Source organism: Puntigrus tetrazona, chromosome 19 (genome assembly GCF_018831695.1).
Source record: "Puntigrus tetrazona isolate hp1 chromosome 19, ASM1883169v1, whole genome shotgun sequence".
NCBI lineage: Eukaryota > Metazoa > Chordata > Actinopteri > Cypriniformes > Cyprinidae > Puntigrus > Puntigrus tetrazona.
The window spans coordinates 8,823,581-8,838,061 of NC_056717.1; the positions used below are offsets into that span (position 1 = coordinate 8,823,581).

Below are 14,481 nucleotides of genomic sequence, written 5' to 3' on the forward strand. Positions count from 1 at the left end.
CGAAAACTTGAAAGCTTTGTGTGCTTTTCTTCTCAAACGCAGTATGACCCAAGGCTGCTAATTAGCTCTTAACAATTCGGTCTGCAACCTATTATAATCAAGCCCGGTCTCTGAAATGAGCGCCGTTGCGCCGGGTTATTATTAGATTAATAAAAACACACACACCAGCAGACAATGTGTAGTAAACAGCTGCCGAAAAAATTTGTCTTTATTTTTCCACGACCACGAACCGGGAGCTCGTACGAATACGGGCCCCTCGGAAGAGGTCTTTACACCAAAGAAAACAACAACAGCGGCACTGACGAGCACCAGAACATTGTCACCGTAGCACAATTACAATGGCAGTTTCTATTTACACACAGCTCAGAGTAAAAACTAGTACAGCCAGCAAGTGAGATAGATAATAATAACAGTCACCAAGTGTTCTCTCCCTCGGGAGGAAGAGGAGTAAAATCTATTGAACTTTGGGGAAACGAGGAGAAGGAACAAAACGGTGCAATTAGATAAACAGTATAAGACGTTGCACACGAAGCAAGTGCTTTCAGTTAATGTATTGCGATATTTTATATCAAGTCCAGATAATGAAATATCATCGGCTCCCTCTATCGAGACTAGTGCGCGTAAATGCGAGCGGTGTAAAAATAACTTCTTTCCGTCTATCATGAGTTATATTTGTCAGGTGTTGCCGCGTAAACCTGTGCACTAAAGCATAAAATTGCATAATTGTATCCGAGTGAACACAGACCAGACACTCACAATGACAAAATATAGCGGCACGAAGCCTTAATAAAAAATATCCTCTAATTAAGGCCCTCTTTTCTGCTGATACTCGACGCCGTTTAACAACAGGGCTACATTTGTTTTCATTCCGTTAATTGTCGCCGGCTGACGGCCTTCAGCAGCAATCGCCGTCGTTAAGAAAGAGCTCTGAACGCGCGCGTTACGACGGGTGCACGGAGACGAAAAGGCGCGTGGGGGCCGGCGCACGTGAGCCCGGCGGGAAACGAACGTCACCGCGACGCGCTCGGCCTGGCGTGCGACGTCTGCGTTAAACCCAGGATGAAATGTAATTAATGGTGAGACGGGCCGCCCGTTTATCCCATCGCCTCGGATACAGGTCAGTGTGTGTCAGGCGACATCTACGTCGGATAAACAACGCTTCAGCGTTTTGATAACTGGCCGTTCGCTCCAGACGCGACGCGGGTTTGTTAAAAACGCGGGAAACCGCGCCTAGGAATGGAAAACACGCGGCGCCGTTTTCAGTCGTTGTTCGGTGTAAAAAAAAAAAAATAATAATGCTACACTGACGCCCTTAAAGTCAGGCAGTGCTTTGAAACTTTTCCCGCGTTTTTGAACGCCACAACCCGTTCCGTGTGAATGGCCCTTTAAGGCGCGGTCACGTTTAGCTTCGCGCGTGAATTTTCTACGGGAAAACTGAAACCATGTCGCTAGCAAGCCGAGCATTTGGGAATAATCAGGTGAAAATTAGCAGATTCTAGCTCGTCAGACTGTTAACATGTTTGGTTTGGAAGTGACCTCTGGGTTATTGACAAAAGGCTAGTTTGCCCACAAAAATTCACCACAAAGTTTTGCAAATGCGACTGCACCATAATAAGCTTATTATTGTTATTTTACGTTAATGCCAAGTGACATTTATGCTGAGTATTTGCTGTGATATGTCGTGCCTTATTTGAGAAATAATCTTTGGGTTTTCGTTGAATTTGAACCTAAGTAACAATTTCGGCTGTAGGCCTAATCCCCGGGTCGTTAGTGCTGATGTCAAAAAGTTATATGCATAATATGGTATAATCTTTTTATGGTACAAAGTCTTTTTTTTGTTTTTGTTATTTTAAAACCTGCCAAATTCAAGGGTGTCCCTCTTCAGGATAACAATATTTTCTTTTATAATCATATATAAATATATCATCCATTTATTCATAGCTACATTTATAGCTATTGCATCTACAATAAATTCTGTCCCCCATCAATGACTTTATCCTTCACATTGGCATAGAGATGTCAAGTACCTTCTTCAACGAACAGCTCCAATATACATATAGTCAGTGTGCAATAATGAATAATACACAGTTATTGAATATAGTCTAGACATTGCTTACTGGTCAAAATAATAATTTTGGTAAATGGCATGAGTCACCCCAAACACACCTCTTTTCCTTTATGGCTTTACAACTCAACTGCTGCATTTTTTTCTGCTAGCAGCGGCATGCAAAGATGAAGACATCCTGAGTTTTCCCTTTTTCTCTTTAAACAGTAGGCTTCCATCATGTGCACAGGGCATCAGATGCCCGTTCTTAACATCAAACAGTACTTGTAAAATCAGGAATGTCAAAAGAACAGACAATGGGACAGAAATGTGTGAACCAAAAATTAAAAAAAGCACAGTTTGGGCTGACTACATTGGTCCTCGAGACGAACTGGTCCTCTCTTTTAGATCATTTCGAAGTGCTTATGTAGTACCCATCAGGCGTTTGTTATTATTCCCTGTTCAACGATGGTCAGAAGCTGGTTCTTTTATCATCAGCATCTGTTTGTTTTTATGGCCCCCATAAAATCACTAGATATGAGAACACGATGCTAAGTATAGAACAGGTCTAAGAAGCCACACAAATTTGGCTTTTAGCCCAGACCCAGTGGAATGACTGCAGAATGTGGCAGTTTCTATCAGCTCTTCAGCCAATCAGAGTCAAGCACTTTATCTTAAAGATATAGATCACCCCCAAAAATATTTACTTGTCCTAAATCTGTATGTTGCTGTCTGGAAAACAAAAAGAGATGTTTTGAAAAATGTTCAGGATGCTTTTTATCCATACTAAACGGCTCACGCAGTGGTTCTCTGCATTTAAGGCCCCGTTATCCACACTATTCATTTTTTGGGGTGTTTAACTGTCCCTTTTAAAAATGTGCCCTTTGCGTCAGAATATAGCATGTAAATGGGCGACTGTGAAAAGTTGCTAAAATCGCATGATGGAAACGAGTACACTTTCAGAGGAAGTAGATTTTGCATGTCATTACTATAGTAACAGCAGCCTGCCTGCCCTGTGCCTGTTTTTACAGATAAAACATCACAAACAACATTCATAAATTCAGATCATATTTTTTGTTTGTTTTCTTCGGCATGCACATGCAGTATTAAAAAATACAGTTAGATCAGCAAATACTTGAAAAAGTGTAAAAATCCAGTGCGACAGTCTTTGAGTTCTTGAGGTTAACATGGTTCTTGATTGACAAGGTCAGCAGTGAGATAATCCATTCAGAGCATTGAGCCTACATTCCCATGGTGTCTTTTGGCACCTTATTTTCAAGATGTAAAGAGACTTCTTGAAGATTCTTGGATGGGTTTGGACGTTTTTTCTCTCAATACAAAAAAGGCTTGAGATAAACGTGTTGCATTATGTCCTGCTTATTGTCTGAGATCTTTTGAGATAGGGCTGCATGATTCGTTAAAATTAAAACCCAAATCATGAAATGGCTTGATGCGAATATCAAATCATAAAATGTAACTTAATAAATATATGCAATGTGTGTTTTAGACTGAAGCGCAGCACGGTGTTCGGTTACACATGAGCAGCTTATGATCTGGTGTTGTCGGTGTCGCAGTAAACGCTGCTCCATATAAACACGTGGAGTTTGAGTCGTTTATAATGTGCATTTGTTAAGTCAATATGCAGCTAAAATCATCTTGTAATGACAAACACGCACAGAAATCTTCCCCCCACATCATGCAGCCCTACTTTGAAAGACATGATGGAAACATAAATCGGTATCTGGATCCAACCAAGCTTGTGATTCATAATGCTAAGATCTTCTGTGCATGGTCCTATCGGTTAGGCTGGAGTTTTAGTCTCTGACAATAATGGATGATCTCACTGTTTAAGCATCTTGTAAGAAAAACGCTCCCCAGTTCTTAAAACGCAGCCGTATTTAACAAACCCCTGTTTGAAATGTTGATTAAACGTTTCCCGCTGCGTTTCCTAAACCGGAGATGAAAACAACGAGACAAAAACAACTACGATATTGTAGCTAAAAATCGTGTACAAAGCACAACCGGGAAAAGACACCCCCCCACCCCCAAAGCTTCAAATTCATCAAAAGACTCTTTGAGCTGGAAAAAAAAATAAATCGAGAGCTAGTCCTCAAATCAGTAAAAAAAGGGGCCTCCACTCCCACACATTTAAATCCAGACGAAATGATGAACTCAGACAAGCCGACACCAGAAACATTCCTTTGCTTTTCTGTGCATCTCCACGCACAATCTCAGACCTCACCAAGGCACAGTCAGACTCCTATATATTCTCATACAAATACATTCCTGAAAGCGGTCAGAGGGACTGGCCCCCTCCATGGAAAAAAACTAAAACAAATCCTCTCAGGACCCCTCTCCACCTAGGATAGACATGACCTGATCATATACCACGGGAACCCGGCAGCTATTTCTCGTTAGTATGCATTGCAGAATGCCAATACTGTCCAGTGACAGCAGATATTATAAGCCCCCTAATAGAGAGTACGTTCCATCCTGATGATGCTGTTTCATAACAAAAAGATTTAAATGTGTAGTCTGGAATGTTCCTCTCGACTACAGCCTCTTTTTTTTTTGCAGACTCAGTCCCATCAACGGCCTCTACTTGTTCTTGCTGTTTGTGCCTCGACACAAACACACAAGTTATGTAAGTAGACTACTGAGTGGCCCATCTGCCATCTGGCTATAGCTGAGCGGCGGTTTGGAGTTACACAAACGATTCAGTCTACGCTAAGACAGTCAGATTGGGTCAGTCTGACATGGGATACGCACACCCACTCTAAACATCTGCACAGATCCAACACTAATACCAACCAAAGACATATGGGTATCCGATTAACATCGCACTTTCAGATTTTCCTCACATGGATGCGTGGGAAAAGAGATGGCGAGACTTTTCTGCATCTTTTAAAGCAGCTAAACTGGCGTGTTAAACTCTGGACCTGGTGAAAGTTCAGAATGGGAAGCATCTTAATCTGTTCCCTAGGATCTGTACACCGGCGTGTTAAAGTAGCTTAGTATACTGATCAAAACAGTTACACATTTTGAGTAATATGATAGCGTTATTAGTTATTGTTGTTAATTACCTATACGGTATGTTTACACGGAACCAGAGAAGACTACTTAGGCTAAAGACAGCTAACACCTCGGCATCTTGCTGGATCTGAACATTAAAAGCTTTGTACTGCTTTACTATGAGACATGGACCCAAGTAGGTATTCATGAGCAGCACTAGTCCTAAATACTGTTTACCAGGTAGCTTATAGAAGTATTGAAGGTACATTATATACTGTTTAACCTGTGTACGAAGTTGGCGATAAAGAAAGTAAATAGTGAAAACACGCCACACTCATGTTGCAGCTTGATACGCACCATGTGCATGTTAAATTACACGTTGTACGACAAAACAAAGGCCTGTGCACAAGAAAACTAGCACCCCTAATGAACACGAGTAATGCGCCGTGGCCTAGCTAACAAAACTGCAGCCAATACAAAAGCACCATGGTGACAGGTGTGTGTGAAACATCATTAGAAACCAAATGCACCGTGATCTTATCTTCACATAACAGCTTATCCGAGGCAAGAGCATATTTTTAGCTAACATTTAGAAATATCCTTCTACTTCCTCATTTGTAGGAAACCGTGATGGAAAGAGTTTCCCCAATTCTCAATGTAAACAACTGTAGACATCAGCTTGCCCTCTTACGTAAAACGCCTGTGAGATCTCTTAGACCCTTTGGTCTAAAATAGCACCAGGAAGGGAATGGAGGGACAAGCAGCAGCCTCTGAGATGTTCCTCACACCAGCGGAGGGGCCGAAATATGCAGCTGTTTAATTATTGAAACTCAACTTCATGTCTGGCATGAGATCACAAAAAGTTTCAATAAGCATTGGAGTAGAATTGGAGTGCTAGAGCCCATGGGTGCTGGTGTGTGGCTTCAGCATAGCTGTGCTTTCACAAACAGGTTGCCTCCAGTCATACGGAAAGACGCAAGGCCCTGGAGACCTTTTCCTTGCAAGATCTGTTGAATCATGTCAACAGAAAGTGAGAAAAAGGAAAATTAGAGATCAAAATGCAGAAACAGTCATGAACTCTAGGTTGTTTCTGAATTTTCTTTTTTTTCTATATAGACATTAAACCAGTGACAGTGTTTTCTTGGAGATGTTATTTAGATTCATATTAATTTTACATGGATCTTAATTATAGATTCACATTTAAAATGCCTTTAGTTTTTTTTCTGTTGGTCTATTTGGCTTTATTCACAAGGCAGCAAAATTCAGATTTTTTTTTTTTTTTTACATTTATTTATTTTTTTTTCAATCAATAGATTTTTTTTTGTACCACATTAAACAAACCAGATCCAAACCACATGTTTGAAATTACATTACATTAAATGATCAAGTTTTTTGTATTCTGAACCGCTGAGGATGTTCATGAGTGTGAAATCAGAGCGTATTTCTTAATGTCAATTGTAACTAGATTCCAAGTAGTCTACTGTACTTTTAGATCCATGTTTCTTTTAATCTCTTGTCAGGATGATGTTTATAGCATTCGTATATAACCCATTTGGAGCTATAGGATATTGACTACATTATACAAACAAATCTGATATATGTGCAGTGTGAACAAAGCCGTTCGACCATTAAAACCAAGTGTTACGATGAGCATAAACACTCTGTTTTGGGGGTTTAATACTATATACCTTATCTATATACATATATATCGACAGTAAGGGAAACAGTGTGATGAAGAAAACAGATACAGACAATGAGTTGATCACAATTAGCATTGTTTGCAGATTTATGAGTTAACTAGCTTGTTGATGTTACGTAGATGATATCATATTTTAGACTGCATCAGAGCCACCAAAGCAGTGCCAGATAACAATTGACAACCAAGCAGCCATATTCCTTAAGAGCCAAACCAAGTGTTGACGTCGTGGGACAATTTTTCTGGTCATCCTTTGCAAAGAAGCCCATCGTGAAAAGACGTCCATCCTCCTGTGACCAGTGTTATACAATACTGTACCAACTACAGAAGAATAATAACACCACCGCATCTGAGTGCTTCCAGCTCCTGTGCTGGAGTAGATGTGGCATTTGTTATTTTTATTACTTCCTACTTGAACCTGTGAGGTCAGGAAAAGGTGAGAGGTAAAGAGCTCTTCACCTTTCAGAGGTAAAATTAACCACTTTGCAGAGTTTTTTTTTTACTTGGGCATGTTGGTTGAGCCTCTCTAGGCAACAGACTGTGGCGTGAAACCACCACGGTTCATATATGGCTCTAATATGAATGCAGTTCGTTCCTGCAGATGGAGTCCAATGGGAAGGAGAGGTTGCCTGAATGGCTGTTTCTTGCGATCTCTAACTTTGATGCGAGTCTGTGCCACTGGGTTTTAATGATCGCAGTCTTTGTACTTCGTTCTGTTGAAGTCAGTTACACACAAAGCAAAAAAAAGAAGAAAAAAATGGCACATAAAAAAACCCTTTTTGGTAGCAAGAAGGTATTCCTGTGACAAAAAGCACTGAGTTCTTTGCTGTAAAATCTAACTGCTGGTTTTGCTTTTACTGATCGCATCCCTGAAAGAAATGTCCTATTGGTAAACGCAAATATAAAACCAGAGATATAAAATCCGTCCTTCGTAGGTGCAATTGCTTGTGTCAGCACGGCTGAAAGGGGGAGCTGAAAGTCCTTCTCTTCCCATATTTATTTTTTACGTTGTTTTTTTGTTTTTTTTTGCATTGAGAAATTTCCATTCAGGGGAGCTGTCCAGTCAACATCCCAAAACAAACCCCTGTGGTGGTACATTCTTGAGAAGACAGGGTTTTCTCGCTGTCCAACCCTTAACCTTCAGTAAAATGGGCAGGAGAAATGTGAAAATGTGCCCATGGAAAAAGAAACACTTTCTCCGGTTGGGTTTATAGCACTTGCACAGTCTGAAAGAGAGCTTTCTTCTCTTTTAAAAAGAGCATGGACAGAGGCTGGTCTTGCCCTGACTGGTCCTTTAGGAACTGACAAGAATGTTTTTAAGCAGTATACTGAACACAAACAAAAAGAGATGGATCACAAGTCTTTTTTTTTTTTTTTTTTTTTTTTTTTTTTTTTTTTTACTTTTTGCAGTGTAAAGCAATCCGCCTCAAAGGGAGAGTTGGAAATCTGCAAAGATTGGGAGTGCGATGGTTTAGGAGGGAATGCATAAGGGCTTGACCCTCGAAGTCCATGTGGGTTTAAGGTGAAGCAGGGTGGGTCTGTGGTCAGTAAGAAAGAGAAGGGATGTATTTCATTATGCTATGCATGCAAAGGAAGCCCACCCTGTTTTTGTGTGTAAGCCGTCACAGCTGTTTCAGTCAACAAATCTCTGGCAGGCTTTCTTCCAGCGGCAGGCCGTGCACCACATGTCTCTGTTTTCCATGCCGTACACCTTACGACACTTCTTTCCCTCGCCTCGTGACTTCCTACTGTGCAGCGCATGAAACAGAACACAAAAGAACGGTCTTAAAAACATACAAAAAATATTTTACTAAAAATCTGTACTTCCATAATTGAAATAGGATTAAATAATTAGTTATTGCTGGATCATACTGTGAATGGAATGTGAATGGATTAAGGAGTTTATAGGGCCTTGCTATTAGCACAACATCACTGGATTTATGGACTTTTCACATGCTTCTGGCATCATACCAAGTAAGCAGAGAAAATAATGTATTGATTGCACTTTTTCCACACTACTTAAAGAGTTTATGATGTGCGACTAGATTCTGGACGCTCATAAAATGTGTAAGAATGTCCCTTAAAGGAGCCACACCTCTAGCTTTCATCAAATCTAACCATTTTACACAGCCTTTGCTTTACTATGCTAATTTATTCTGACGTGAAACTCTTAATTTAAGACTGAAAGGAAGTGTAGTTAAGCCAGTACCTGAGTGAGCCTGCGGCTCTGGGGGGAGACGAGAGCACCGCAATGGTCTGAGAGCGCTGCTCCCCAAAGCCCTGCGTTCGGCTGTGAGTGGGGGAGGCCTGCAGTCAGACAGAGAAAGAGTTAACATCCCTCACACCAAGCCAAAGACATCATTCATTCATCCATTTCCTGTCATAAAAATCTCAACGCACGATTCATAGAGACACGGTGCATAAAATTCAGCCTGTTCACGTTTTTTTGTGAGCGTTTGTGTATTTGGTTATGTGTCAGTCTTTTGAGATACTTGTTGGACTGTCTCACATCTCACAGTTGTGTTTGCACGTTCAAGTTACCTGACATTAAACGAGAGGCTGAAATTTGATATATCAGTAGATTATGATGAAACACAATCGGCCAGGACTGTGTGTGTATAAAGGGACAGTCTGTAGCAAGGCACACTGGAGTTCAGTGTGTGCATGTGTGTGATGGGCATAGGAACACGTGTGTGTGTGTGTGTGTGTGTGTGTGTGTACTCACAGAGGTGCCAGTAAATGTGACGGGTGGGGACTGCCAGGAGATACTGAAACTGCTGCTGGAGGGGGTGAAGCCAGAGGAGCTGGTGGAGGGGATGGTGACAGGGGCTGTGGCCTGTGGAGTGACAGTCACACTGATATACTGTAGACTACGGGCCAGCGATAATAACTGGGCTGTATGCATGTTTGTAATAACCACGTTGACAGCATCTAGTATTTAAAAAAAATAAGCTTTCTTATTTATGTCACTTATTTGAATTATAAGCTACAGCATGTGACGTATCAGCATACGTTTTACAAACATTGTTTAACAGGGTTAATTTTACATTTATAATTTTATGAATTTATAATATTGAAGTTATGTTTTTGTGCTTTGGTTTACAATTTTAGTGATTTAGTTTTAATCGAGCGTTTTTTTAAAAGTTATTTTAAAGTGTAATAATATTTCATAACTATTAACATTTCTAATGAATTTGAATTAAAAAATGTAGCCTTGGTGAGCATAAACTTATAGACTTCTTTCAAAAACACTGAATGCGAGTGTATGCAATGCCATTAAAAGGAACATAATCTCATCACAATTCTCCTTACGTGTGACCTTTTCATGGTTTATATTGTGACTAAAGAACGTCTTTATGCATAACTTGACCTGTCGAGTCTGTCTTCATATCGAGAGGGCTTTCTGATATTAAATGTTCTGCTTGCTTTCTGAAATTGCTCAAAAATACTAGGTCATATCCATATGTATTTGTCTAGTGGTTGTGTTCTGAGAGCATCAGAGTGAATCTCTGAAGTGATGTAATGTTATGTAAACGTGCGTAGCTCATCGTGATTGGCTGGGCTGTACCTGGTAGGCGTGGTCTGTGTGCACTAGGTAGAGTGCGCTGGGAGCAGAGCGGCTGAGAGGTGGTGGTGGTGGTGGTGGTGGTGGTGGTGCTGTTCTCGCTCTTTGCTCCGTTAGTGCCATCCGGCTGTCTCTGGTCCAAAGCCGGCGGGGGGGACAGCACAGATGGGGACACAGGAGACAGACTGCTCAAACCGTCCGCCACAGAGTCGGTGTTCAGCTTGATCTCAGTGTAGTAGAAATCCTCCTCTCCGTCACTGCACTCTGAGTCACAGTTCCTCCTGAAGAGAGACAAACCAAAGAAACATTTTGATACTGACACCGTGATTTGTTTTCATTTAATGTGTACAGCTACTGTAACTTCTACACTATATTATATAGCAGTGGTCACTTACAGGCAGACCGCGGTTCAGAGAGTGAAAAACAATATCACATTTTCAAAAATTAGGAAAGTTGACGTTCCTTTAAAAGTCTTAAATGGTAAAAGAATGTCTTATTTATGGCTTTAGAAGGTCTTATGTGGGGACGGAAAGATAAGAATTGCAATAAAACTTAAAAAGTGTCACCTGCTAGAAGAGAATAGTTTTTCATTTTCAAACAGTCCGAATCTCTGCTTTTGTCAAAGACCAATGTGAAAATCAACCCAGGTTTTTAAGTAGCAAACATGTTGTAAATGTGAGGATTGACTAATGTGTTATAATGTATTAAAGCAGTAAAATACTTATGTTATGAAATTAATATAATACTTGATTGTTGATTGTGAAAACCTGCATTTGCTTAATACAATTTTTTTTTTTTACTAAAATAGTTTTCTTTTATATATAATTGTCCGGACCTCAGCTGGTAGGGAGGGTTCATTACTGGACCTCAAGCCATTTTAGATGAACACCCCTGCTATACAGCATGTAAGGGATGCTTCGCGTCGGGCTGCCGATAAGCCCGTTAGGCTTTATTCTGCGATAACAACCTGCTGGATGTACATTATCCTGCTTATTGCATGGATTCTTGCCACAAAAGTAAATAGTTATTCATAAAACTTTGATCTGAGTTGAAATATTTGAAAGAAATGCTTCAGTGAAGAAGCCATTGCTAGGAAGCGGCAAGTTGAAACTAGATGGACTTTTATGGCTTTATGGCGACGGTGCAGTCATAGCACGTATTACACAAAGTTTCACCACCGAAAATAGTTATGGTGATGGTGGAATAGTTATGGATATATAATCCATTACAGTCTACAAAAGAAACGTTGCAGCATCTGCGTTTGTATGAAACGGGAGGTAGTCCACGATACCAGGATGGCTTAATAAATGAAATATTGGTATTCGTAATGCTGAATTAAGTTTTAATATTGTATTAGCCAACCAAATGCAGTTTCCATGAAGAAAACATTTTCCCAGCAAGTGAACAGCGCCGACTGCAGGCAGTTTCCCCGATGAGCCTGTGTTATTAGTTTTACCGGTTGTTATCTGGGACTAACAAACCTTGGAATGTGGTGACTGACCAATCAGAATCAAGTATTCCAGGAAGCCGTGTTATAAGGCACTATATTAATACAGCACTATACTGTCATAGTGTTCAGCCATACAAAGGTCAATCACAGTATTTCAACACGATTCTTCGAAAAATCATTTTGACTGATTTCATATATTAATAATGATTTAAACAGCCAATCCTGTCACAGTGTGGGACTGATTTCATAAATCTGAAGCTACCACAGTAAGATTTTGTAAATTATACTTCACATATTATAATTGGACACACCATCCTTGATGTGTTCTTGATATGTTAAATATTTTAACAGTTATGCATTTCTCATGTCCTTGTATTGAACTATATTACTGAAAGATGAGATCTTCTTAGAAATTCTCCTGGCATCTTCCAGCAGTACTGACACTTGCGTGGTTTAATTAGACTTCAGCTGAGAGAAACATAAACCTTCCTTCACAATCGCCTGGCCTTTGCTGTCATTACTTTGTGCTCAGCAGTAATAGTGTAAGCGTGGTGATAATCCTGCTGGAATTAGTCTCGTGTTTTGACACTGAATCAGGAGCAGGCTGCAGTCTCTTATCTCTCACTAAGGCTATCCAGAGTTCGCTGTGATGGATGTCAGCCAAGAGATGGTGTAATGCCATAAAAATGTGAATGGGTTTCTGTCTGATGAGAAATGTACTTTGGAAAAGTTTTGTTTTACTAATAAATGTGAATGTTAAAGAGATCTTAAATCTTTTTATGTACATGCTGACGTATTGGGTTTATTTTGAGGTGCAAGAACGACTATAAAAATATCTACGTGAATACACAGGGAAGTGCACTGAACATGACTAAACAAAACGTATTTAACAATTTTCCCGCACTTTATGGATTTAATTTTTAAATGCACATATGCCATATTTACATATATACATATTTCGGGTTGGTAAGTGTTTTAAATATTTCTGGAAATAAAAGTATCTTATGTTCACCAAGGGTGCATTTATTTGATCAAAACTACAATACTAATAGTATTAAATATGATAAGAAACGGAAATAACTGTTTTCTATTTTTAAAAAGTAATTTAATTGCTGTCATGGAAAGCTGAATTTTCTGCATCATTACTCCATATTTCCAGTTTCATGTGATTCTTTAGAAGTCATTCTAATAATAAGCTGAATTGCTGCTCAAGAAACATTTTGTTTTATTGATAATTGTGCTGCTAAATATTTTTGTGTAAACCACAGTATTTTGTTTTTCAGAATTCTTTGATAAATTGATAGTTAATCAGAAAAGCATTTATTTAATATTATGTCTTTACTGGTACTGGTCAATTTAATGCATCTTTACTAAATAAATCATACTGACCCAAACATTTTAACGGTACTGTTTTAGCATTAATGTACAATGCAAATAAGGAGTAGACGGGAGGCTTGCTTATTCTAAAAATGGTTCTATTGTATTGTATTGTATTGTTAGTCCATAAGTGATTTTTTTTTTTTTTTTTTTTTTTTTTTTTTTTGGTGATACTGCAGGTGCCTTACCCCAGGTGAACGGTTCGAATGTGCCTTTGGATCCCGGCTGCTGTGCTCAAGACCTTCCCACAGTTCTTCCACAGACACTTGAACATCACCTTCATGGAGTTCTGTCAGGGACACAGGTGCACAGTGAGTATACTAATCCACATCAATCGGCAGACCTCTTGTCCCCAGCATTCAGACGCTCACAAAGAACTGATACAGGGGGATTCGAGGGGTGCGAGCTGAGCCCAGAGCCTCAAAAGGACACCCACCTTAGACGTCTCTCTTGCTTTATTCTGAGGCTGGTAATTGGTCTGCATTGAGAGTGACACTATAGCACAGTTTTTCAAAGCTCATGTCATCTTTCACACAGTGTGTCTGCACTAATTACACAATTGTCATTTGAGAGCTGCACTCGGGTTGAAAGCACAAGTGAGCATAAGTGAAGATGAAAGTCTTAATACTTCGATCTCTTGACATATGCTATTATGCCAGTGGCATGCGGTACGTTTGTTTACCATTGTTATGACACTAATTTAATTTTCACTAGATAGCCATTGTGTTGGTCTGGCAAACAAAGCAGCTTCTTCCCGCTTAATCGGTTCGTCATGTCCCTGGATGACAACAGCACCGCAATTCCCGGTGCTATAAACCAGCTACTAATTAATAACACAGTTCAAACTGGCTGGTGTCCTCGCGTTGAAGTCAACTCTCTAGAAGGCGGCTGAAGGTCAAAGCAGAAAGCTTTGCCATTTTTCTTCTTTTAGGAAAGGCTCTTTAGAAGACGCTGCCAGGAAAGACACTGAGATATGACTGATTGATGGTTTGGGAGGCAGCTAATGGTTCCACGGCAATTCCTAGAAATTATTCTAAAAGGAACAGCACTAATTCATCAACAGCATTATTAATTACATATTATGCGATATACCAGTAGACACGATAGAGATTTAGGACTATTGTCTCTATCATTGTTAAACGCTTAGGTGGTGATGAAAATGCATCTGCTGCATTTTTTTTGTCCCATTGCTTGTAATTAGTTTCTTCTTATTAATTGATGACTATTTCCTTTCTTTCAATGAGTTTGACTTTTTGTTGTTTTTATTTTATTGGAAGTGCTTTGGAGTATCATTTAAACACTGTGAAGTGCCACACTCCAACAAATCACAAAGAATA

General features: G+C 39.8%; 1 protein-coding gene across 3 annotated transcripts in view; it reads right to left on the reverse strand.

Moving 5' to 3' along the window:
* Positions 1–177: 177 nt before the first annotated feature.
* znf704 (zinc finger protein 704) overlaps positions 178–14,481 on the reverse strand; it is a 46,983-nt gene continuing 32,679 nt past the window's right edge. Inside the window, exons 5-10 of one of the 3 annotated variants that reach the window (XM_043218427.1) lie at positions 13,333–13,433; positions 10,321–10,598; positions 9,478–9,588; positions 8,962–9,059; positions 8,354–8,497; positions 178–6,063 (exon numbers count right to left, since the gene is read on the reverse strand). In XM_043218427.1, the coding sequence (XP_043074362.1) occupies positions 8,465–8,497; positions 8,962–9,059; positions 9,478–9,588; positions 10,321–10,598; positions 13,333–13,433 (621 nt within the window). In that variant the 3' untranslated portion in view covers positions 178–6,063; positions 8,354–8,464. Of the gene's footprint in view, positions 8,501–8,961; positions 9,060–9,477; positions 9,589–10,320; positions 10,599–13,332; positions 13,434–14,481 lie in introns of all 3 variants that reach the window. The other 2 variants (XM_043218428.1, XM_043218429.1) reach the window with 2 other exon arrangements.